Source organism: Astatotilapia calliptera, chromosome 3 (genome assembly GCF_900246225.1).
Source record: "Astatotilapia calliptera chromosome 3, fAstCal1.2, whole genome shotgun sequence".
Taxonomy (NCBI): Eukaryota; Metazoa; Chordata; class Actinopteri; order Cichliformes; family Cichlidae; genus Astatotilapia; species Astatotilapia calliptera.
In genome coordinates this window covers 7,493,490-7,518,413 of record NC_039304.1, presented here as the reverse complement: position 1 = coordinate 7,518,413, position 24,924 = coordinate 7,493,490, and the positions used below count along the sequence as shown (strand labels likewise).

At 40.3% G+C, this 24,924-nt stretch overlaps 2 protein-coding genes across 2 annotated transcripts; both read left to right on the top strand.

The window, feature by feature from the left end:
* Window positions 1-1,708: 1,708 nt before the first annotated feature.
* On the top strand, window positions 1,709-4,091 carry LOC113011842 (uncharacterized). The gene is made up of 6 exons (XM_026151631.1): window positions 1,709-1,766; window positions 1,957-2,301; window positions 2,393-2,428; window positions 2,550-2,657; window positions 2,739-2,761; window positions 3,899-4,091. Exons 1-6 carry the CDS (start codon window positions 1,721-1,723, stop codon window positions 4,019-4,021), a joined length of 681 nt encoding a protein of 226 aa, XP_026007416.1. The 5' UTR covers window positions 1,709-1,720; the 3' UTR covers window positions 4,022-4,091.
* An 8,397-nt stretch (window positions 4,092-12,488) lies between these two features.
* On the top strand, window positions 12,489-24,588 carry LOC113011831 (uncharacterized). The gene is made up of 6 exons (XM_026151621.1): window positions 12,489-12,675; window positions 12,803-13,147; window positions 13,230-13,271; window positions 23,524-23,634; window positions 23,720-23,793; window positions 24,450-24,588. The coding sequence occupies exons 1-6, from the start codon at window positions 12,630-12,632 to the stop codon at window positions 24,567-24,569; spliced, it is 738 nt and encodes a 245-aa protein (XP_026007406.1). The 5' UTR covers window positions 12,489-12,629; the 3' UTR covers window positions 24,570-24,588.
* The last annotated feature ends 336 nt before the right edge of the window (window positions 24,589-24,924 follow it).

Sequence of the window (24,924 nt, the reverse complement as noted above, 5' to 3'; positions counted from 1 at the left end):
CATGGAGTGGGTGGAAGGAATTATCCAACATTGTCTATATCCTGGATAACATTCGCCTCTCCATCACCACCCTAAGAGAGTCCAGCTCGTAATCCTGAGCATTGTCTGGCAGATGTTGAAGGACCTCAGAAAATAGAGTCGGCCCTGGCCTTTCCTGTAAAGTGCTGAGGTGTTTTTAGCCCAGTCCAGTTTATTGTCCCTGGATTGAAACAGGGATCAGGTGTTAAACTCTTACTCTCACCTCCACACTCCTCCCTTTTCTTCTCTCCCATTGCCTCCTAGCAGGACACCCCCCTTTCTTCTTCTTTTGTCTTTGGCCAACTGTAGCACAGTTTCCACTTGCAGCCTGTTGGCCAACCGCACTAGAGGTGGTTATTGTTGTTAACTTAGACCCAAATATCTAATACTGAAACTGAGCTGCAAATATGATTTGGTAAAGCATTCTGACTCAATCCTACCAGTCTGGGCTTGGAAATGCCAGTAGGAGTAGGAGTAGGCTGGTTCTTGCCCTTTGTAAGAGCTGTGAGTGATTTTTTTTTGTTAGTAACTCAATTATTAGAATTATTTCAGGGCTTTAACTCGAAGTTGTTGTTCTTTTAATTGTCAGTCAGCATATTTACATGTCTACATTCCAACATGTCTTCATGCAGCATGCTTACCGAGCTTCAGAATATTAGCTGATGAACTCAGAACTCCAGCCTCTCTTTTAAATACAGTAACATCCAGCTAGAATTAAAACAACATGACTGTGACCAAAATCTTTTACTGAGTCCAGAAACTAGTGGTCACCATTGGTGACAACACAATGGTGACATGTACATGCAGTCAATTTTTAGTAATCATGGGTCTGACCACACACATCTTTAAACTCACGCTTTGATTTTCATCTCAGTTAAACATTTATAGACCATGAAAGCGTGCATAAAATAATTAAGTTTATAAAGAGCATTGTGCCACTTTCAACCAGTAATTCAGAATAAAGACCTTCCTATATATAACATTTATAACCATTAAATAGAAAGATCAAAAACTTATCTTTTGCTGTTTGTTGTTACATAAACAAGTAAATGTAACTATAACTCAAGTTTCCACACCAGCGTTACATGCAATCAGAAAAGCAGTTTAAAAAGTCTGAAAAAGAAGCTGAATTTCATACAGAAATCTAAAAATTTTAGATGGTGTCATGTCAGGAATGAGCACAAGAATCAACAAGAAAACAGTAAGACTTTAAACAATTTTACAACTTTAGGATATAAAGTTACTTCCTTATCTCATCTCCATGATCAAATCTAAATTGCATCCTTGGATAGCTGCCAAAAAAGGGGCAGACCTCTGTAACCCCCCCCCCCCCCCCCTTTCCTTTGTTTTATGTTTCACACCAGACTTTTAGTGACTAAAATAGAATATTTGCTCAAAAGTCCAAGAGTTTTTGAGGAAGCTCATTGATAAGTGACTCATTGTTTGACTCTGTTTAATATGTTCTGAAATGGATGTAACATGGTATTATTATTAAGTCTGTGAGTCTCAAAGCTCAGAAATCACAAGTGAAAATCTTTCAGTTATCTCATAGTGAATAAAGCTAAAATATCTACAAATGCATTGCATTGCTTTGGCAGGTCATTGGCAAGATGAAAAAAAAAAATCACCCCGCCCCTCTAAACCCCTTTATAAGAGCTGCGTGGTTCACTAACTGTCCGAGCAGTGAAGGATTATACACACAATGAGGAGCTTCATCTTGATAACAGCTTTGATTTTCTGCAGCCTCAGTAAGTACTGGCACCTCACTACTCTCACCTTAAAATAAGTAATGGAACGAGGAGCCCAACAGAATTTAAATGTGATTGTTAGAAAGCAGTGATGTAATTAAATTGAATAAAAAGTTGTCGCCCTGTTATTGGGTCTGTTGTACCGTACACTTTGAGTTGAATCTCATTTTGTCTTTGTTGTTTGATTCAGGATGGATCTTTGTCTCTGGCTCTGAGGTTCACACTGTGACGGTCCAGCCTGGTGAAGACGTCACACTGCAGTGCTCCAACATTTCCACAAGTCCAACCCACACAGAGTGGTTCAGAGTGATCGACACGACTAAAACAAGCTGCATCTCCTCTATGTTTGGGTCTCATGGCCAAGCCTCTTTCTGTGATGGATTTCAATATGGAAAATTCAATATGAGTTCCAGTGTCACTTCTGTCTTTCTTAAAATCACACAAGTGGGTTTATCTGATGTTGGGCTGTATTTCTGTGGATTTTACATGGATGTGCATATTATTATTTCCAATGCAGTAGAGTTAAGATTTGAAGGTAAGCTTTCCTTAGTAGCAAAACAACATGATGAGACTTTAAATAAGAAATGGAAGTCACAAAGTATTATAATACCCATGTTTCTTTACAGGTGGTGAAACGAATGATGAAGAATATAAGACTGAAAGTAAGATTAGTTTCCTGTCTCTAAAAAAATTGATTTTTATTGGGATCATAGTTATTTCACTATTGTCAGTATTATACCTGAAGTACACAGCCTGAAATGTTTCAGTGTAATTTTTTTGCAGAGTCTGAGAGAATGATACACCCAATGAACATCATCCCAGGTAGTCTGACTGGTTTACTCATTATACTGGTCATCATTCTGGTTTTAAAAATCAAAACACCTCAGACAGGTAAAGTTGCTTTCAAAAGACAATTTCTATGGTTGCTAAAAATAAACTAAACACACTTTTATATTTTCAATTTAACTCCAGATCCCCAACCAGGAAACATCAAGGTAAATGTGTTTTTACTCACACTGTGTAAATTGTATGTCATGACTGAAAAGATTAATTTAACCTTGTATGTCTGTGAAGGTTCTCAGTCATCCAGGTCATCGTAGTCTAAGGAGCTTGGAAAGAAAAGCGTCTGGACTTGTTTAAGTTGCTTGAAGACGAACCTCTATTTGTCCCTTTTTGGGGGGACAAATAGAGGTTCGTCTCCAAGCAAGTAATTGGCTCAAGTAATTAGAGGATCATCAGGGGTCCTTTGTCCCTCTTTGGGGGGAAACTCCCACCATTTGACCCTTTAGAACTGAAGAAGCTTCTCGGATGAGAGGTGAAACGTCTTCAGGCAACTTAAACAAGTCCAGATGCTTTTCTTTCCAAGCTCCTTAGACCATTTAACCTTTTAATTATTCTGTGAATTATATCAGCCTGAACATGTTTTTCAGGCAAGCAAGCAATGTTGTCCTATCATTTCATTCATTTAGCTCAGCTGAAAAGTACGTGGATAATCAAAACATGCATGCACGGAAAAGACTCAGTGATAACATAAAAATAATAGCTGAATTTGAAAAAGTATAATTTAGGGTGGCCGTAGCTCAGGAGAAGGCCATCTACTAGCAAGAAGGTTGGTAGTTTGATGCCCGGCTTTCCCAGTGTGCATGCCAAGTATCGCAAGTTGCACTCTAGTGTGTTCAATGGAGTGTTACATAGAAAGGCAGAAAAAAAAAGTGCTAGTGTGAATGACGCAAATTGTTTAAAATGCTCAGTAGAGTAGAAAAGTGCTGTACATAAAGCCTTCAAATTAAATATTAAATGGTAAATGGCCTGTATTTGTATAGCGCTTTACTAGTCCCTAAGGACCCCAAAGCGCTTTGCACATCCAGTCATCCACCCATTCACACACACATTCACACACTGGTGATGGCAAGCTACATTGTAGCCACAGCCACCCTGGGGCGCACTGACAAATTAAAACAGTATTTAAACCCATTATTTGGAATCCAAGTGTCATTATTCATCTTGTTTTCATATTTTACTTTAAAACTCTTAAAATGTTACTTTAAATCAAATCTTTCGTCATGTAACCCACAAATCCACTACTTCAGATTTTGTTAAACTCTACTGTAACTAAATATTTTGATTTTCAGAATAAGAGCTCAGATGACCTGAACTACGCAGCTATGAGTATCCAGACAAAACTCAAAAGAAGTCGCAGGCCTGCGACACACAGAGAGCTGGAGTCTCATGTTGTGTATGCTGCCACACGGTAGACAAGGAAGTGGAGCTCATATTTTAGGATAATAACCCACTGATGTAGTTTTGTGTATGTGTTGTGGATGATGTGGCAAAACATACTAACAAAAATAAAAATAACAAAATTTGCATTGAAGTTGTCTTTGTATCTTTACTTTTGTGCCTGTCTTTTTTATTGTGCAACTTTTCTTTTAAGTGTGTTGATGATGGAAAAGTTTTTGATCTGATGCTGAATATGAACTTTTCTTATGAGGAATGTCTCATTGTCTGTTCTGGGAGGAGAGGAATAGACATGCTGATATATTTTTTGACAAGAGTCCTTGGAAAATAAAAACATTTTTTCCAACTTTTCATCCATTGCTTTATTTCTCTTTGTCTACCTTTTGTGTGAGAAAAAAAAACACGTATTAAAGTGTAAATATAGAGGAGAAGTCAGAAATGACACTGATGACTGTGAAAACGTCTCATAGGGAGAGTCTAAATGTCTGCTGTGGAAGGAGTCAGGTAGTAAGGAAGAGACAGCACAGTGTGATCTGAGCAGAACTGCACTGAAAATCTAAAGTTGGAGTTTCTTAAACAGCATAAAAGCAACAGAATTATGATCTATTTAAACCAGCTGCTGTGTTTCCACATCTTAATTGTGTAACGATACAATAGGTCAGTGCCTTGAGGTATGAGCAAAGAGTTCCCTCCATCAGTCGCATCTGGCATTGTCAATCACCTCACAGACCATTACATTGCACAAGCTTTTTAAAATTCACACAAACATGATGTCTTTTTTGTTAAAAAATAAACAGCAAGAACAGATTTTGCTATAGCTTTTAGAGCTTTTAGAGTTTTTTTTCTCTGACATCATGAACCTGAGTCTTGTCTCGTTGTCAGTAGTAGATTATTTGACATGTTGGTTATTTATTTGTGAGAAAAATAAGCTACTGGGAGGTCTACTTTTTGAGCATGCTCAAGAGCACCGTGCGTGTCCCTACAACACTGACATCAACTGTCAATGGAACCGAGCATTGGGAGCAAAAGGAGGAGGAACTTTAACCTCTCAAAATCATGCTGGTATGGATGCTGGTAAGTTCAATTTGGAATTCAGGAAATAAGTTAATTTGTGGATAACTGGTTATGCCTATCTGTTTCAGTCTGAATTACAGCTGAGTCTAGGTATTGAAGTTGACTCAGTATTGGCTCTGCGGGAGCGATATAATTCCAGCATGTTTTGTGTGTTTCTTGTGAGGATTGCTGATAACATGGTTAGTTTTGGCCTTTGTATAGGCAAGTCTAGCAGAGTTGTAGGTTTACCAGATAATACCAATAAGGCAAGAACCTTGTCAGCTGTCGGAAACTCTTGTTTAATCACAAAATGATGCAGATGTTCAAAAAAGAAGTTCAAAGAAACAAATACATTTCTTAGGTTTTCTCAAAAAACTTTAATCTTTCCAAGATTGCAGTTTTGTTCTGCATAATCTGAGATTCTCTGAGCCCATTAAAATAAAAAAGACCACCTTACTGTTACAAATGCAAGATGAGTGGCAGGTTAGAAAAATTGAAAGGTGTATGGCAAACCAATAATTGTATAAGGACAATACAGACACAGGAGTAGCTCACAACTGTGTTTCTCTCCACAAGATAATGAACTTGTAAACATCAATTTGCACCAGTTATTTACAATCAAGTGCTGTGACAAAATCCAGCTACCAACCTATGTTAGAAGTTCTCCAGTATTGTAAATTGAGTAATAAAAGTCATCTGTCTGCTTTCCTGTTTAGTGTCACAGGTAACTACAACTAAATCTCAGGTTTCACATGCACCACACAGCTGGAAGACCCTAAAAAGAACCTGTTGAACGAGGGACAAAAGTGAAAATGTTTGCAGGTCATTGGTGGGATGAAGAAGAAAAGAAACACTCCGCCCCTCTGAACCCTTTTATAAGAGCTGTGTGTTAGAAACTATCAAAGCAGTGACAGGATTAAATGCATGATGAAGAGCTTTGCCTTGATAACAACTTTGTTTCTTTGCCTCGGTAAGTATTGGCTTCTTGTTACCTTGTAAATTGTTAAACGATTGCCATTAAACAAAGCTAATTGACAATTGTCCAGTCACAATAACTTTAACACTGTAGAGATAGAAATAGATTTTGTGCTCTTTCATTTCAGGCTGGATCTCAACTTCTGAGTTTCAGACTGTGGAGGTCCAGCACGGGGACGAGGTCACACTGCAGTGTTCCAACATTTCCACCTATCCAACGCAGACAGACTGGTTCAGAGTGGTCAATAAAACTAAGCCCAGCTGTGTTTCTTCTATGTATGGATCTGACAGCGAAGCTTCGTTCTGTCATGGATTTAGAAACAGAAATTTTACTATGAGTTCCAACGTCTCTTTTGTCTTCCTTCAAATCAAGCGAGTGGATTTATCTGATGCCGGGCTGTATTTCTGTGGATTGTACATCAGTGGGCACACAGTCATTTCTAATGCAGTCGAGTTAAGAATTCAAGGTTTGATTGGAGTTAATGATCTATTTATATGTTTCTATGCGTTTGTGTAATGTTTAGCTTTTGTCATCAATTTTATTTTTACAGTAGCATGAAATGAGCTGAAAGAGTAACAGAATATTTTTATGCATAAAAATAAATTAATGGCCATGGTTCTTCACAGGTACGGATGAAACAAATGATGGAGTGGAATTTAATGATCAAGTGAATGGAGTGGAAAGTAAACATCTTTTCCTTTCTCTTAAAAGTTAGTTTTAGGTTTTTAATTATATTAACATTTGAAATGAGTTCCAGGGTAACTTTGTTTTTTGTTTTTTTCCTTTCCTTCATTTCATTTACATGGATTGCCTGTGTTTCTTTGAACTTTACATAAATAAGCATCTAATCATCGCTAATAACATTATTAATCAACATTATAAGATGATACACAGTAACAGAGCTTTAATAAACTTCAGTTTATAGGTTCAAGTGTTTTGACAGAGAAATTAATGTGCTTTAAAATTGTTTGTAACCATTCGAAAGGGAGCCAGCAGAAGTCCCTGTGGAGTATCAGCTGTCTGCTGAAAGCAGAAGAGGCCCAAGAGAGTGGTCTTAAATTTCAGTTTACATTAATTTTAATTTGCTATATTTATAATAGTCATAATACAAAGTAAAATTACATTTGTGGTTGCTTTACAGTCAGAGTGACTTTGATTTTGGTCATTATTTACAGTTTTTTTTAATTAAAGACATAAACAAAAATAATACATATTACTGGAAGTTTTCACATATAGTATTCAGTGTACTCAGTATGAATATTCATAACCATAACCATTACTAATAATAATAAATCATGAACTAAACAAATAAACCAAAGTGTTTTAAATATAATAATAACATTTTCTTTTACCTGTTTCATTTTTGACTAATAAATAACCACATCAGTTTTGATATTTTGATTATATTAAAACTATCTAATCTATTTTTAAAGGCATTTCCTGTTTTGTTATTTTTCAGAGTATGGATTTGTATTTAAGTTAGTAAATGTGACTTTTTGCATGAAAGCACATTAAAAAGTATTTTGCAAATACACGTTATTATATATATTTTAGCATTTTAACAACATATTTTATCAGTCAATGCTGTTTGCTGTTGCAGAGTCCAGCCTTGTGCCTGTGGTGTTTGCTACACTGGCTGTTTTCTTTGTGATGGCTGTCGTTGGTTTGGCTGTTAAGATTGTGCCGCTTTTTTCAGGTACATACAACAAGTGATTTATTAAGAGTTATTACATGTGATACAATGACTTTTAACACTCAAAATGCAACTTTTTATATTATCTTTCAGCAGTGGACAAAGAACAGCATACTCCCAGGAACAAGGTGACGCTTTAAAAAAAAAATGCAAATTACATTTACTAAAAAAGCTTAGAATAGATCACTTGTGATTATGATGCTGTGTAATAAATAATAATAATCACTTCAAAGTCTTCAAATATCCCAGGGAAGCTACTAAGGTCAGTGCAGAGCAGCATTGACGATGTTGGAGAAGGTGATCCAAACAGCATATTGAGTGTGAATGGGCTGGAAATTATTATCATGGCTCTTTGTACCATGCTGCAGCACTATGGTGCTTGGAAACTTTTTGCTTGAAATCTCTTACATGTTTTATTTTGTTCAGTTTTAGTTATATAGCAGCAAATCAAAACAATGGTCACCTCAAATTAGGTTGCAAATTAGGTGCAACTTTTTCACTAAATGAAAAAGTTGCACATTTGAGATACATTTATTTCACACGTGCAGCTTATTGCATTGCTCCTTGTTGACCACGAAAGGATGCTCTGTTGTAAAGTTACAGCAGCATGAATTGTATATATCATATAGTCATAAATTCACTTAATGAAGTGTTTGAATCCAGTGGCTGGGCTCTTTCTATGTATGAAAGGAAAGCCTAGCCAGATCTTGTCCAGTGATAACTGGGATAGATTCCAGGTGCTCTACAACCCTGAATAGGATAAGGGCTGGAAAAGAATTGAAGAAAAGATCTCTTATCTTATTTTTATGTTAAATTTCTTCTGTTCTGAAGATATCTACCAACCACTAAGAAGCAGGTAGCCCTGGGTCCATTTTGTGAAGAAAATATTGTACCTCAAACACCAAATTTAGTGTGAGTGGACACAAAGTCTGAATTAGAAACCTGGAGTTATTGTAAAGCAAAGTTGATAGTCCCAATCCCTATTATCTCTATCTGAAGGTTTCAAATGAATGTAATGAATGAATGCCACACTTATTTGGTAGTGTATCACTCAGAGGTACATTTAAAACAAAAAACATTTGGCTCTCTTTCTGTCTTTTTTGGAGTCTAGCCTAGAATAATCTAGCATATGCTAAGACTGTCACAGTCAAGGATAGTGAAAGTACTGAGTCTGTGGTTGTTTTGCTATGTGACTGTAAATTTTTCACCTACAGAATGTGGACTCTGTTGACCTGAACTCTGCAGTGTTGAGACTCCACCCACAAACACCTAGAAGCAGAAGGCCTGCAAAAGAGACACGAGTGGAAACTCATGTTGTTTATGCTGCCAGTGCATAGAGCTGATTCTCTGTGTTCATGATGAGAAAGCATGCTTAGTGGTTAAGTTTTTTTTTTAACCCTGTACTAAACATTTATGTGTCTTTTTTTTCTGCCTTAATTTGTCTTCATCTCAATAAAATGAGGGTACACAAAGTTACTGATAGGGGGAGTCAGGCGGTCTTTGGGTGGAGGCATGAGTGAGATACTGATCACTTCACAGGAAGAGACTTCACACTGTGGTCTGAGCACAGCTGAACTCACAAGGCCTCTACAGCTGGTGAAATTTGACTTTCTGCTTTTTACTAGTTCGCATCGGCCTTTGGACGTGTAGACAGTTAAGGAAAAAGACTTTTCACTCATCACAAATATCAAATAACTGTTGATTTCAACACCAAGAATAATGCTACATTAAAAAGAACGCTGTTGTTTCATTCTTGATGTAAATGATAAAACAATAAATTCTGTGGCAACATCAGTGTTTTTGCTAGAATTATTTTGTGTGGGTATATCCCGTCATATGTTTTTAGATGTGTTCTCTAACTAGATATGTTGAAATTGTTTTGTTTTTTTTTTTTGTATACTTACAAAAGGGGCAAATAAAGACACAGCCAGTGTTTATATGGGCAGCTTTCTTCCCTGACCATGGTCTATGTGCAAAGCTTGGCAAGTTTTATGCACCTCCCCCTGTCTTTTTCCACTGCAGTGGCTCTGTGTATAAGCCAAATAAAAAGCCACAGAAGGACTAGCCTTTAAAACCACAAACAACACATCCTGTACTATTTGCACACAATTGTTTTTTTCTACATTTTTTAACAGCCTGTTTTTTAACTGGTAGGTTCCTTTGTCAAAAACTACAAAGTACCAAAGTAGCAGAAAGGCAACTCAATTTACCACTCGTGTTGTCTGAATGCATGTTGTAAAACTAACTATCCTACTATATAGCAATGTGTCATTTGTGAATGATCAGCTCTAAGAGCCCATCTGGATAATCACGTGCAAAGACATACTAGCATCGTACCATAAAGTGGAAGAAGGAAGTGGGGCAGATGCTGGAGTGGAGCTCATTTCCCTTTCATATTAGATATTCTGTTAGATCTGAAGAGTCAGCATGTCTACCCCTTACATGTATGGGTGCCCAAATCTTGGACTGATGATGGTGAAATCGATCATTATTTGCTGGTTGTTCACCATAACTCCAGTTGCAAGACTCTCTTTGGGTTCAAAACACAGATGACTGGCAAAGGAGTGAACTCTTGGTTGTTGGTCATACTGGGCTGACAGATACTTGGTTCTTTGCAAGCTTTTGCTGTTGCCTCGATGGCAGTGGCTGCCCAATTGTGGAGTCTGCAGATCATTATTGAGTACTGATTGTTGCCACACATACTCTTGAACTTGTTCTGTTGGGTTGATTTGCTGCATGTTGCCCAGCTGGGGCTGTTTTGGATGTTCACTTTCTTGTGCAGAAATTTCCCAAGCTTGAGCCTCAGCTAATGCAGCTGCAGCTGCTTTCTGTGATTTGAGTATGTGTAGATTTGCATCCAGATCTGTTTTCCTTTTAAGCTGTTCATCCTGTTTCAGGATGTTATCTTTCTGCTTGTGTAGCAGATTTCAAATGGTAGACTGCCTTGTGATGAAAAACAGGGACTGGTTGTAAAATATGGCTTTATTTAACAAAAGACAAAATGCAGCAGTAAAATCAGTGGACATACACAGCAGCAGGCGCCTCTTCATCCCACTGTGGGCCACAGTATATACAAACATACAAATATCAAACAATGGTGTGGTTTCTCTCAACAGCAAAATCAAAATCAAATGTAATAGTGGGTTAAGTTGAGACAAATATGAAGCAAAGTATACTCAAAAATAAACTACTGATAATCACTTTTAATATTTAAACTAAAACACATAAATAGGTGGTATAATGGATAAAAGGCTGTTGGTTACTATTTTCGTCGTTCAAAGAAATCAAAAGCACTTTGGGGATATTTAGCCCTCAGAACTAATTCTTAATAAAACAAAATGCACCAAATTTAAACTTATAATTTAGTACAGGGAGAGGAGGAAATGTGCCTTACCTGCGTGAAGTCCATACGACTCTGGCTGGGAGCCCCCACGCATGCAACATCATTAATGCCCTACTACAACAGTGGCATGTGGAACCTTAGTATTACAAACAAATTACATTTAAATAATATACACACACACACACACACACACACACACACCTATCTATCTATCTATCTATCTATCTATCTATCTATCTATCTATCTATCTATCTATCTATCTATCTATCTATCTATCTATCTATCTATCTATCTATCTATAGATATATAGATATAGATATGCAGTTTTAAGAAAGTTCACTGTGACCTTGTCAGTATGTTATTGCTCAGCTACAAAGGAGAGCTCGACACGTGCACCTTCTGTTTTTGCCCGTACTCTGTCGGCAGCAGTAGATGAAGATGTAAGATAGGTGGACCAAAGAGAATTGGACACTCTTGGTCTCGTTTCCAGCATTTTGTCCATCCTTTCTTTTACAGAAATATGACTGATGCAGATGCAGGAGTGGCAGGACAGGAAGAATAAAAGCTAGATCAAGTGATGCGTTAGGTAATGATTTATTTACAGCTACCTTGAGGGCTAGTAGTATTTGGCTTTTAAGCTTCATGGTAAATTAGTACTTGGTTCAACAGATCTCTGACTCTGAGTCTTCACACAGTGCTGAAATGAAACCTGGAGTTCTTACTTTCTTCACTAAATGTTATTTTATTCAACATTAAGCTTTCCTGGCTTTATGGGCTTCTTAGCTTTAGGGATTCTTTATAATAATTTGTACAGAGCAACAAAACCCTCTTCTTTTTTCTTTTTTAGCAAAAAATGAATGAAATAATGCTATTTTCCTTCAGTTTCTCTTCTTCAGTCATACCATCCTTAACACTGGCACCCTTCAGGGCTGTGGTCTCAGTCGACTCTTATATTCAGTTTTCACACATGACTACAATCCCATTCATAGCACAAATTTCATATATAAGTTTGCAGATAACATATCCATGGCGCAGATGATAATCAACAACAATTCAGCAACATACAGAGAGAAGGTCCAGGCCCACACATAATCTGGTGGAGAATACCTAACAGTGGCTTAGCTTCCTTCACCTGCACATATCACAGGGGCCTGGCTGGTTACAGGGTTGTCAAGGGTGCAGATCTGGGTCTTCAGTTAAGTGAGTGTGATCTCCAAAGGTACAACCAAGCTAAATTTATTATAGGTATCTTTATTAATAAAGGAGGCCAAGGAGTAAATAAACATTGTTACTAAATTGTTATGTAAAGGTTTGTAGCTAAATGCGCTATACAGATTAGAAAAAACACCACTAGCAAAGGAAGTGATGTGACAACGCTGTGATCCAATAGCACGTCACCACCAAGAGGAAGTGGCTTGATGATTTTTAAGCCAAGGTACTGCAATGTGTTAACAGGTCACTGACAGGATGAAAAACTAGAAACACCTCGCCCTCTAAAAGCCTTTGTAATAGCTGTGTGGTTTACTAAATGTCCGAGTAGCAACTGGATTAAGCATACAATGGGGAGCTTCACCGTTATAACAGCGTTGTTTTTCTGTATTCACTGTAAGTACTGGCATCTAATGATTCTCAGTCCAAGATATGGATCCTACCAGAATTTAAATATTTTTGGAACCCTGTGAAAATGATTACAGTTAATTTAATACTAATTTGTCTGTGGTGTTTGTTTCAGGCTGGATCTCTGTCTCAGGTTCTGGGTTTCAGACTGTGGAGGTCCAGCCCGGTGAAGAAGTGACACTGCAGTGCACCAACATCTCCAACCATCAAACACAGGCAGACTGGTTTAAAGTGGTCAACCAAACTAAGCCCACTTGTGTCTCTTCTATGTTTGAATCTCGTGGCTCAGCATCGTTCTGCGATGGATTTCAAAATGGAAAATTTATTATGAGTTCCAACATCACCTTTGTCTTTCTTCAAATCAAGCAAGTGAATTTATCTGATGTTGGGCTGTATTTCTGTGGATTTTACACAAATAAACACACAGTTATTTCGGATGCAGTAGAGTTAAGAATTCAAGGTAAGCTTGTGGGGTAAAGGCTTATTTCTTGCACATGATTTATCATCAAATTGTTATGTATAAAGTTATACCATGCCTACAGGAAATGGTGAACCCAATGATGAAGTGAAACTCAGTAGTCAAGGTATGGTTAATTTTATCTCTCTAAAATGTTTTTCTTTTGTCACTTTACTCTAGTAAACTGTGACCTGTTTTGTAGCATAATTTTCATTCCTAAAGTAATACAAGTGGATTAATATGCCTTTGCACTTTATTTCCTCAAATTTCAAAGAAGTAAAAATTAGAAACACATTCACAGTAACACATACATGGATGAGGAAAAAAAGGATCTAGTAAAAATGTATTTATATATCACCTTTGAAAATAAAACATAAAATATTTAATGAATATTGAACAAGACAACTGAAACAAGAAAACTGATGTAGAAGCAACTTTTGTGTTGTTACCTTATATGCGCTGCTAGGTGTTAATGTGTTTTACAGTATGGTGTGTTTATGGGAATATATTTAAGGTACACATACGTAATTGGCGCCAGGTGTTATTGGTCGGAAGAAGAACCAGTTTGTGACTGTCGTTCTGTTGTGATAAATGTTTTTGGATAAAGTTGCATTTGTTCAAAAACAAATGCAACTGATGGAATACCATACAGATGTTAAATGGACAAGATAAGTATGGCTGGAGTTATTGGACTTGGTTACATGTTTCATTCATAACAGTGGCATTACGTCACCCCTACCAATGAACACCACCGTGGCTTCAACTGTGGTCTTAGCCTCTATAACAGAGAATAAAATAGTATAACAGATATGTCATGTATTTAGAAAATGCACTGATGACTCCGTGGGCTGGGCAGCACAGTGGCACGGTGGTTAGCACTGTTGCCGCACAGCAAGAAGGTCCTGAGTTCTATTCCCCCATCAGGCCGGGGTCTTTCTTGGCCATGCGACAGACTGGCGACCTGTCCAGGGTGTACCCCGCCTCTTGCCCTATGACAGCTGGGATAGGGTCAGCGTATCTAAAATCTTATATTAGACTATCAAATTTGGATTATATGATTTTAACATAAAGAGTGTAAAATCAAATTCAAATTTTTATTTGTCACGTACACAGTCATAGACAGTACGATATGTAGTGAAATGCTTGGACAACTGGTCGTGACCTAAAGAAAACAAAAAAGGAAAAGGCTATGAATAAGATAGGAAATAAATATGAAAAATTAAAAAGGGTAAATTTAACTAGGAAGGAATAAAATATAAATTAAGGTTAAAAATGAAATAACTGTACAACACACTGGGAAAGAATAAGATAAAATATATAAATTAAATTGAAAATAAAATAACTGTACAACAAAATACACAATATAGAACTATATAAGAATGTATGAACAAAATACACAAGAAGTATAAATAAATATATACACAATAACAGCAGCAGTGATTTAAGTGATGAAGTGAAAACAATGTCCAGAATGTCCAGTGTGTGTGTAAGAACTATATGTGTGGGTCAGTACTGTGTGGTGGTGTGATTGTGATTGAGAGACCGTATCGCCTGCGGGAAGAAGCTCCTCCTCAGTCTCTCTGTGTTGGTCTTCAGGGAGCGGAATCGCTTTCCTGACCTCAACAGAGAGAACAGTCCATTGTTGGGATGGCTGAGGTCCTTCACGATTTTCCTGGCCTTGGTCCAGCACCGCCTGCTGTAGATTGAGTGCAGGTCAGGGAGCTCGGAGCGGATGGTGCGCTCAGCTGACCGCACAACCCTCTGTAGAGCTCGTCTGTCCTGCATGGTGCTGTTCCCGAACCAGGTTAAGATGTTTCCTGTCAGGATGCTCTCTATGGTGCACGAGTAAAAGTTCCTGAGCACCTTGGAGGGCAGTTGGAAGTCTCTCAAGCGTCTGAGGTGGTAGAGACGCTGTCGGGCCTTTTTCACCACGGAGTTGATGTGACAGGACCATGACAGGTCCTGCGTGATGTGAACTCCGAGGTATTTGAAGCTGTCCACTCTCTCCACTGGGCACTCGTTGATGACGGGGGTCTGGTAGTTCCTCTCCTGCTTAGTGCTGAAGTCCACTATCAGCTCCTTTGTCTTACTGACGTTTAGAAGGAGGTTGTTCCTCTGGCACCAGTTCTCCAGATTCCTAATCTCCTTCAGGTAGGCCGTCTCGTTGTTATCAGAGATCAGGCCCACCACGACGGTGTCGTCAGCAAACTTGATGATGGTGGTGGAGCTGGTAGTGGCCACACAGTCATATGTGTACAGAGAGTACAGCAGGGGGCTCAGAACACACCCCTGGGGGGCTCCAGTGCTGAGAGTGGTGGAGGCTGAGACATGTCCGCCCATCCTTACTGCCTGTGGTCTGCCAGTTAGGAAGTTGGAGATCCACTGACACATAGATGAGCTAAGTCCCAGATGCTCCAGCTTGGTGGTGAGTGTGGAGGGAATTATGGTGTTAAATGCAGAGCTGTAGTCTATGAAGAGCATTTTAACATAATTCCCCCTTCTAATGTCCAAGTGAGTGAGTGATGTGTGGAGGAGATGAGAGATGGCATCGTCTGTGGAACGATTTGGACGGTAAGCGAACTGTAGTGGGTCCAGTGTGTCTGGTAGTGAAGAAATGATGAAGTCTCTGACCAGGCGTTCAAAACACTTCATCACTACTGAGGTGAGGGCTACAGGGCGATAGTCATTGAGAGAAGCAGGGTGGGGTTTCTTCGGGACAGGAACAATGATGGACTCTTTGAAGCATGTGGGGATCACCGACTGAGATAAAGAGATGTTGAATATCTCCGTGAACACAGGAGCTAGCTGGTATGCGCAGTCTCTTAGGATACGACCTGGGATGCCGTCTGGTCCTGCTGCTTTCCTGGTGTTCACTCTCTTGAAGGCTCTCCTTACTTCATGCTCGGAGATGACGAGCACGTTTCCGGTGCTGGCAGTATCTTCCTGTCTGCAGCCGTTAGCGCCGCTAGCACTAGCATCGTTGGAGTCCTTAGCTGCAGCCTCGAAGCGAGCATAGAAAGTGTTCAGCTCGTCTGCCAGAGTCACGGCCGAGTTCGTCATACCGGTTGTTGGTGCTTTATAGTCCGTTATTGTCCTTAGTCCCCGCCACAGGCTCCTAGAGTCACTCTGTTGGAGTTGTGACTCTAGTTTCCTCCCGTAGCGCTGCTTCGCCTCTTTTACCGCCCTCCGCACGTTATATGACGCGGCTTTGTACGGGTCCATGTCCCCCGTCGTGAGTCCCGTGTTGTAGGCAGCGGTGCGGGATCTCAGAGCGTCGCGGATGGTTTTATCCACCCACGGCTTCTGATTGGGAAACGTTGTGATAGTCTTTGTCTCCACGGTATCATCCGCTAGTTTCCCGATGAATCCCACAACCGCTTCCGTAAACACGTTGACATCATCATCGGAGCTGTTTCTGAACATGCCCCAGTCTGCGTCATCGAGTGCGTCCTGTAACGCGGCCACTGATTGATCCGTCCAGCGCGCGACCTTCCTCTGAACCGGAACTTCCTGTTTCAGCCTTTGTTTATATTTTGGCATGAGGAAGATGGCGGCGTGATCAGATTTGCCAAACGGAGGGCGGGATTGTGCCTTGTAGCCGTCCTTGACCGTAGTGTAGCAGTGGTCCAGTGTCCTTTCACCCCTGGTGGGGCAGGTGATGTGTTGATAAAAGTTCGGCGCTGCGCGTTTGAGGTTGGCGCTATTAAAGTCCCCCGTCACAATAAGCGCAGCGTCCCGGTGTTGTGTCTGGTGCTGTGTGAGTGCCTCATGCAGCTCGCATAAGGCGGTGACCGTGTCCGCTTGTGGTGGAATATAAACGACACTTATAATGACCGATGTAAATTCCCGAGGTAGATAAAAGGGACGACACATGATGGACAGTAGTTCCAGATTTGGTGTGCAGGAGCGTGTGAGAGGAACAACGTTCGCACTGTTGCACCAGTTGTTGTTCACCATTAAACACACGCCGCCTCCCCTTGACTTCCCCGAGTCCCGTGTCCTGTCCATGCGGTGAACCGAGAAGAACTCGGCCGGCTGGATGGCGTGGTCCGGCACCGCTGGGTTCAGCCATGTCTCGGTGAAGCAGAGGAGATTGCAGTCCCGAATGTCTCTCTGGAACTTTATCCTGGCCCTGAGGTCGTCAAGCTTGTTCTCCAGTGACTGGACGTTGGCGAGCAGGATGCTAGGCAGAGGTGTGCGGTGTGCACGAGCTCTCAGCCTGTTCCTGACGCCGGCTCGCTTCCCTCTAGGCCGCCGCTTCCCTTTGTTCTCCCTCAAGATCTCACTCGGCCAGCTCGGATCCGGAGTTAAAAACTTCGAATTGTGAGTACATTGTATACCAATAGAAACAAGAGTGTCACTGTCATACCTAATGTACCCAATGGTGATGATTTTACCGATTTAGAAACGCTGAAAACTAACTTAAAAAGCAAAGACAAAGAAAAAGTGGTCGGAGCGGTCGTGACGGCAGCCGACCTCACCGGCGCCATCTATATATCTGTAACAGTGTAACAGTGTAACTCAATGTGTTGTATATTTGCCATTTAAAGATAAAGTAAGCATCTGTTTTCTATGTTTTAAAACACAGCAATAATCTAGCAAATAAACCTACATATTTTGTTTTAAATACATTTGCTGTGTAAAAATATTTAACATCAATTTAGGTTACTTCATTTTTAATTTTTGATTGACCAAGTGTATTACATCTTTTTTTAACTATCAAATACAAATGTATGAAACTTTTATGTGCAACTGAAATACATAATCCTATATCCAATTCAATTTTTCAAAACAATTTTATTTATATAGCCAAATCATAACAACAGTCACCTCAAGGCGCTTTATATTGTAAGGTAGACCCTATAATAATATATGCAGAGAAAATCCCAACAATCAAATGACCCCCTATGAGCAAGCACTTTGGCAACGCTGGAAAGGAAAAACTCCCTTTTAACAGGAAGAAACCTCCTACAGAACCAGGCTCAGGGAGGGGCGGGGCCATCTGCTGTGACCGGTTGGGGATGAGAGAAGGAGGACAGTATAGAGGACATGCTGTGGAAGAGAGATAGAGATTAATAACAAGCATGATTCAATGCAGAGAGGTCTATCCGGTCTTTAAGTGATGACGTGATGAATCCTGCTTCCGAGCCCAAACGACTCCACATTTAATAAGGCTTTTGTGTTCTTTGCATGTTTTAATACCTTGTTTGTTGTTCTATTTAATCTCAACAAGCCCCTGAAAGCAGTCAGTGATCACTGGCAGGCCCTCTCGTTTTTTATTATCACTAATCATTTTAAAGCTCATTTTTAAAACCTTACAATATAACTAGAGCTCAGCCAGTGTATTGATAACTAAACTCGTATTGTTCATGGATTATCTCAGTTGTTCTTCCAATTGAAGTTCAGTCCGTTTACAGCATCCTGACATGCGATTGCATTTGTCCCGAACCTTTGGGAATCCTCACCTTAACTTTTATTGAATGGAAAAAAGTTAGCGTTCATCCTCCAGCTTCACTGTTTATATTATGCTAACATAGCTGTGTCGCTAGCAATCACGTAGATGCAAAGTAGCAAGCTAACTTCCTGCTAACTTCTAACTCTGCTAAATTTCTTAAACTCTGTTTTCGTGGATGCCTGGATGTTAAACTTAGAGCAGCAATGGTGATCATTTTATTACAGATGAAAGGATTTAGACAGTTTTTAACTCTCAGTGATGCCACAATTAGGGACCTGCAGCTAGGGTTGCCAACTCCCTGAAAAATAAATAAGGGACAACTCGTGGCCAGGGCCGGGCAACCCAGTTGTCTTCACCCTTCCCAGTGTGGTAGCTCTTTTTTTTGTGTGTGAAATTATTTTTTAAGCATTTGACTTGAATTTGATTTAAGCAGATGCATATTCTTTGTGATATGACCATATGGGAAACAAATGATCATTTAGCCATTTATTTTTAGCTCAAAATGACAACATTAACACAATAAAACAGTTCTCTTTCAGGCCTGTCATGCTTAACTTTTGAGAATATAAGTAAATCTTTCTTTAAAAGAACTCTGTCCTGTTTAACTTAAAATTATATAAATTAATAGAAGGCAATAGAACGAAAAACATTCTTGTAACAGTGCACATATAGTGCATTTAGTACAATTGGCTTCAGTTGAGGTATTATTTCAGCTTTTCTAATGCTAATCAGCTGCTCCTGTTTGTAAACCCGCTTGTTCCCATGATTACGCATCTTAACTCATCATCATTATTCATCTATGTATTACTTTTATGTATTAGTGATCTATTTGTTGTAATCATCTATCCTTGCAGTTGTTTATTACACAAAATAAATTATATTATCACACTTCTGGCCACATAGCGCTGATATTCACTGCACATGCCCATATTAACCTTAACCAGAGGGTTTAAAAAAAACAAACCAATGTTTACATACCATATCTGCTTCTGCCGTGGCCTGGTGGACAAAAAATTGGTTAAGGGTTCCCCGAGCTTTCACGCCCCTCATGTTCTTCATGTGCCCACCACTAGAAGCATGCCTATGGAAAAAGTGCGCCGGCACACAGTGCAGTGCGCTTTATAGGTGTTATCGTGCACTTTTCCAGCCAGGTGTTTTCCTTTTCCCATTCCTCCCTGTACTTTTCCAGCCTTTTTTTTTTCTTTCTCTGAGCGAACAAACATTGCTGCTCTAATGCTGGGCTTACACTGTGCGATTTTTGGCCCATTTTGAGCCGATTTTTGAGTCGTGCGACCGATTTGGTGATCGGACCAATTTTGGCCTTCATCGTGCATCGTGTAGTATACGTGGGGTAACGAAAAGCGATTAACACCTCACGACCAGCTCCCGATCATCAATCGCTCGTGAGGGTGTCACCGCAGCTGCTCACACTGCTCACGCGCAAACACGTAAACGTCGGTGAAAAAGATGGAGCAGCACAGCTGTGCGGCGTGTGATCTGGACACAAGCGATGGAGGCACAACTTGTAGAACTTTGGAAAGCTCATCCGAGCTTTTTCGATGTGGCATCACAAAATTATCACGACCACAACAACCGTGAAAGTAGTTGCATTTACATTGCTGCTCAATCACAGCTGTCTGATTAATGTTTTTCATTAGCAATTTAGCAAAGTTGATGGTGGTGGTGTGTCTGTGTGAGTGAAAGACAGAGAGAGAGAGAGCGAGCGACAGATTTTCTGCTATAACCTTCATTTTATGGACGCACAGTGTGAGCACTCAGGTCGCATCAAAGCATCAGGCAGTATAGTGTGAGACCCTGCATCGTGACCTACCAACGTCTAACCCCTGCGAGTCAATCGTGCAGTTTGAGCAGGAGCTGAATAACGTGACTGAAAAAATTGAAAAAATCGCACAGTGTTTGCCCAGCTTTAGGTGTACTGTCATCCGAGACTTGCACCGCAGTGTCTGCGTTTGTTTCCCTGTTGGCCATGCTTCTTGTTGTGGTCATCTGTTGTCTTCCGGTATTTTCTCCACAAGCGACCTTTCCTCGACCAATGAGATAAGCGGTAATCTGAATTGTCATACTCGAATTGTCATAAGTGTGCTGTCAGCTCATTGGTCACAAAGCAGGAGAGGGGCTGGGAATTATGTTTTCAAACAAAGCGTTAATTCCATTAAAAGTTATAGACTACTTTTGATTATCACTGTATTACGGGACAAAGTGCGTCCCTTTTTTTTTTTTTTTTTTTTTTAAGGCCAAGAAAGATGCCAAGCGGATTTATTTTACCAAGTGGATCATCATGGCCTTGCCATATTGGTCCATTTGATTGACCTTTATTATAATTATGAATTTATTTTATTTTCAGTTGCTACAAACGGGACAGACATGACTGGGGGATAGGACAGGGAGAAAGAATGAAAGAAAGAGAGGGAGAGAAAGAAAACCAAAGGGGAGAAGAGACGGTGAGAAGGGGGGGAAGAAAGAAAAAAAACAAAAAAACAAAATGTATGGAGAAAAAAAAAACAGAAGAGAAAACAAACAACAAAGAGCAACATAAAAAAAAAAAGCACCATCACAATAAACTAGCTAGCAGTAGATATCAGTAGATACTAAATAATAAACGATATTGTGCAGCACGCAAGATAGACAGCGCACAATGTGCTTTGAGGCAGCAGCCAAGAAAGCTGTAGTCCGCGTCTGTGAATACCCGTGTGTACACCTGTGTGCATACCTGTGTGGATCAGCGCGCTTGCATTCCAAAGGTTTCTCCATGTAACGATCTGCTAGGGAGTGTGGGGAGCCACAGCCCTGTCCTCTATGGTATGAAGCAGGTATGGAGGAGATCAAAACTCCAGACATCCAGAGGCCCCCAGAACACAAGAGACCAAGGAAGACCAACAGAGGGGCAGCCGCGCCACTGTCCCAGTAAGAGCTGAGGAGAGTCCCAGATGAGGGCTCACTCAGCAGCCGCGGAGCAGAAGCCAGGGGGAGTTGCAGTGACGCGCCCGTGAGCTCCGCCGGCAGCCAGCTGTGCCTGAGTGACCGAGCCCCAGGCCGAGAGGCCGGGGGCACCCCACCTCCGAAGTGGCCCGAGCGAGCCCCAGGCTCCAGGCCCCGATAAGCGGCCGCCAAGGAGTGAGCCGGTGTGTACCCAGACGCCCACCCCCACACACAAAGAACCACCAACGCACCGACACCTGAGGGAGTCCGCCACTGGCAGGGGAAGTGGTGGTGGGTGGAGATAGGCCTCCAAACCTTGGAGGGCCTGAGATGTCCCCAGAGAGGTGGTGTCTGATACCCAACCTGACATATAGACACAGACATACAGGCACACACAGACACAAACATCCATTCCCACCCTCATGCTCTCATATGCACTTGCTCCACACTCAACCAACGTGGAGACAGACATAAAGAGACGCTGTACACACGATCACACTCCCCAAGCGTACTCTACAAACCGGGTCTAGGTACCCTTGCCCCTGGAGGGGGGAACTGCACCCAGACCCAGGTGGTGTTACCCTTTTCCCTGCGGTGGGGAGAGGCAGACCGCCCCGACTCCGCAGCAGCAGGGAGGCCCCCACACAAAGTGCGTCCCTTATTAGCTCAATACGGGACGTGTACTTTTGTTTCTAAATACAGGACGATTCCGTTTTTTAAGGGACGGTTCGCAACCCTACCTGCAGCAGAGTTTGAGTCCAGGCACGGCTAATGTCATCGGACTTAAAGACCGGATTGACACACAGTGAGTGAGAAAGTTGACTGAAAAGGAAAAACTCAATGCATCATGGGAATCCCCCAGCAGCCTATGCCTATTGCAGCATAACTAAGGGAGGATTCAGGGTCACCTGGTCCAGCCCTAACTGTACGCTTTAGCAAAAAGGAAAGAATGCGCTATTAGGGTGATGTGGTACATAAGGTCATTAAGATATTTACTGTTTTCTCGGGATGCATCACGCTGCCTTGCCTGGGGTTAGCTTCTGTTTTCTGGGGATGAGGGATGAGTGTGCTCCCTTACCTTCTCAAGGTAAGCTAGGTTAGCCTTCTTGTGTGAGCTTTTCAAGTGCACTTTAAGGTTTGTGGGATTTTTTTCCCTTTAGAAATGTCCCTCATAATTTGTCTCTTTCCACTACAAGACACTTGCTTTATCCAAAACACAGTCATATTCAAAGTAATCCCAAATTGGACTCTGGCGCTTTCTCCCGACTTTTCCTGACATGATTCTGCGCGTGGACGGAGCAGCAACACAGACGACTCGACTAACGTACTTGCCACCTGCTGGCATAATGAAACACAGCAAGAAAAAAATCTGGAAACTAAACTTCATTTTCACCCTTGACTATTGTATGACACGCACACATCAATGAATTTTTGCTATAAATTCAGTTAATTTTAGTTTGTTTTGTGAACACTCATTACAGTTTCAGTTAGTTTTCCTTTTTTTGTTTTTATTTTTATTTCCGTTAACGAAAATGTTTTTTCACTTCTAGTTTTCGTTATTTCGTTAGTTTTCGTTAACGATAATAACCTTGGTTTGGAGTAGCGTTCAGGTAGCTGCTCTGCTCTGTGTTGGTACAGGGCATTGAGGATGATAACAGTGGGTGGATTATATTTTTAAACTGAGTTAAGATGTCTTTGCTTTCAGAAAGACATCTATTATGATAAAGTCTACTCTCCACTGCTTTTTAATCCATTATTGTAAATGTAAATGTTATCAGGAAATGATCAGACAGGAGAGGGTTTTCAGGAAACACCACTTTGGACACCACTTAGACAGCCAGCAATTTAAGGAGAACATGCGGCTAAATATGTCACTCCTGGTCTGATTGGCCTTGTATTTGCAATTGATAAACATCCACTTAAACAGTTTGGCATGCTAGGGTAACTTTCTAACACCATTTAAATACCTTTTCAATCAATGCAGAAGAGTGTAATGGAAATACAAAAGCTGGCACTGTGATGTTTATCAGCATGGCTGTTTTCTTCATGATGACTTCTGCTGCTTTGGCTATTAAAGTGAGGCAGCTTCATGCAGGTACAGAAAAAAGTGATTTATTAAACATCCTCATCTATCTGTAACAATCATGTACAAACTTCTAACTTTTTACCTTGTGTTTTAGCCTCAAAGAACGAGCTGCATCTTGAAAGAAACAAGATGGAGAACATTTTTTGTTATTCAAAAGCTGTGTTACAGGTAATTTATAACTGTGATAGCCTTTATATAAAAAAAAGGAGTAATTAAAAAAAAAAATAAAATAAAATAAAAAAAAAAATATATATATATATATATATATAAGTATGATTTTGCAACATTAACCGTGAATTGCCAGCAAAGCTGTCTTATCCTGCGCAGGATAAGATACTGCGCAGGACCCTCAAGCTCCCAGGCCTCTGGTAGAGGACCCGAGCTTGAAGGATAAACCGCCCGCAGGTGCGTGCTGGGTGTATATATATATATATATATATATATATATATATATATATATATATATATATATATATATATATATATAAAGTATGATTTTGCAACATTAACCGTGAATTGCCAGCAAAGCTGTCTTATCCTATTTGTAGCACTCATTCTGCCTTTTGATGTTAGATTTCTTCTACTCTTTTTAGAGCTTCATCAGATTTTTCTCTGATATCTCTGATTTAAGTAAATGACACTCAAGGAAAGCAATTTTGTACTTGTTCAGCAGTATCACTCAGATGTGCACTCAGTCATGGCTTTTTAAAAGTCCAAAATTATCTGTTTACAAGGCACCAGACAGTCATGAATAAGATGGGTGCAATGACAGTCTCTTTTTTTGCTTTTGTTTTTGTATGTGACTCTAAACTGTTCATTTGCAGGATGAGGGCTCTCTTCACCTGGACTCTGCAGCATTGTGGCTTCTTGCCAAAACAAGAAGCAGAAGGCCTGCAATAGAGAGAAAAGTGGAAACTCACGTTGTTTATTATGTTGGCAGATAAAGTGCGTTCTCTGTGTGTACAATGGTGTTTTTTGTTATGGTTATTATTTTGTCCTAATATGTCAGCTCTCTCCTGAAAAGAAAAAGACAAAGGCATTATGATTTGTCACACACAACTGAAACAAGGTCTCTACAGATATAAATGACGATACAATGGCATCCTGAATGTTTCTTTTTTTTTTTTTTTTTTTTTTTTGGCCTGTCCCGTTTGGCTCTTTTGCCATCAGAATTGTTGTCTAAAGGCAAAGAAAGATGCCCCACGGATTTACTTTACCAAATTGACCATCCCAGCCTTGCCAACGCGCCGATGTCTGAGGGAGTCCGCCACTGGCAGGGGAAGTGGTGGTGGGGGGGGA

Coding starts and splice junctions, on each gene's coding strand:
- LOC113011842 (XM_026151631.1), top strand. CDS start 1,721: ATGAGGAGCTTCATCTTGATAACAGCTTTGATTTTCTGCAGCCTCA. Junction 1,767..1,956: donor TTTGATTTTCTGCAGCCTCA/GTAAGTACTGGC, acceptor TGTTTGATTCAG/GATGGATCTTTGTCTCTGGC. Junction 2,429..2,549: donor TGAAGAATATAAGACTGAAA/GTAAGATTAGTT, acceptor ATTTTTTTGCAG/AGTCTGAGAGAATGATACAC.
- LOC113011831 (XM_026151621.1), top strand. CDS start 12,630: ATGGGGAGCTTCACCGTTATAACAGCGTTGTTTTTCTGTATTCACT. Junction 13,148..13,229: donor AGTAGAGTTAAGAATTCAAG/GTAAGCTTGTGG, acceptor CCATGCCTACAG/GAAATGGTGAACCCAATGAT. Junction 23,794..24,449: donor ATTCAAAAGCTGTGTTACAG/GTAATTTATAAC, acceptor GTTCATTTGCAG/GATGAGGGCTCTCTTCACCT.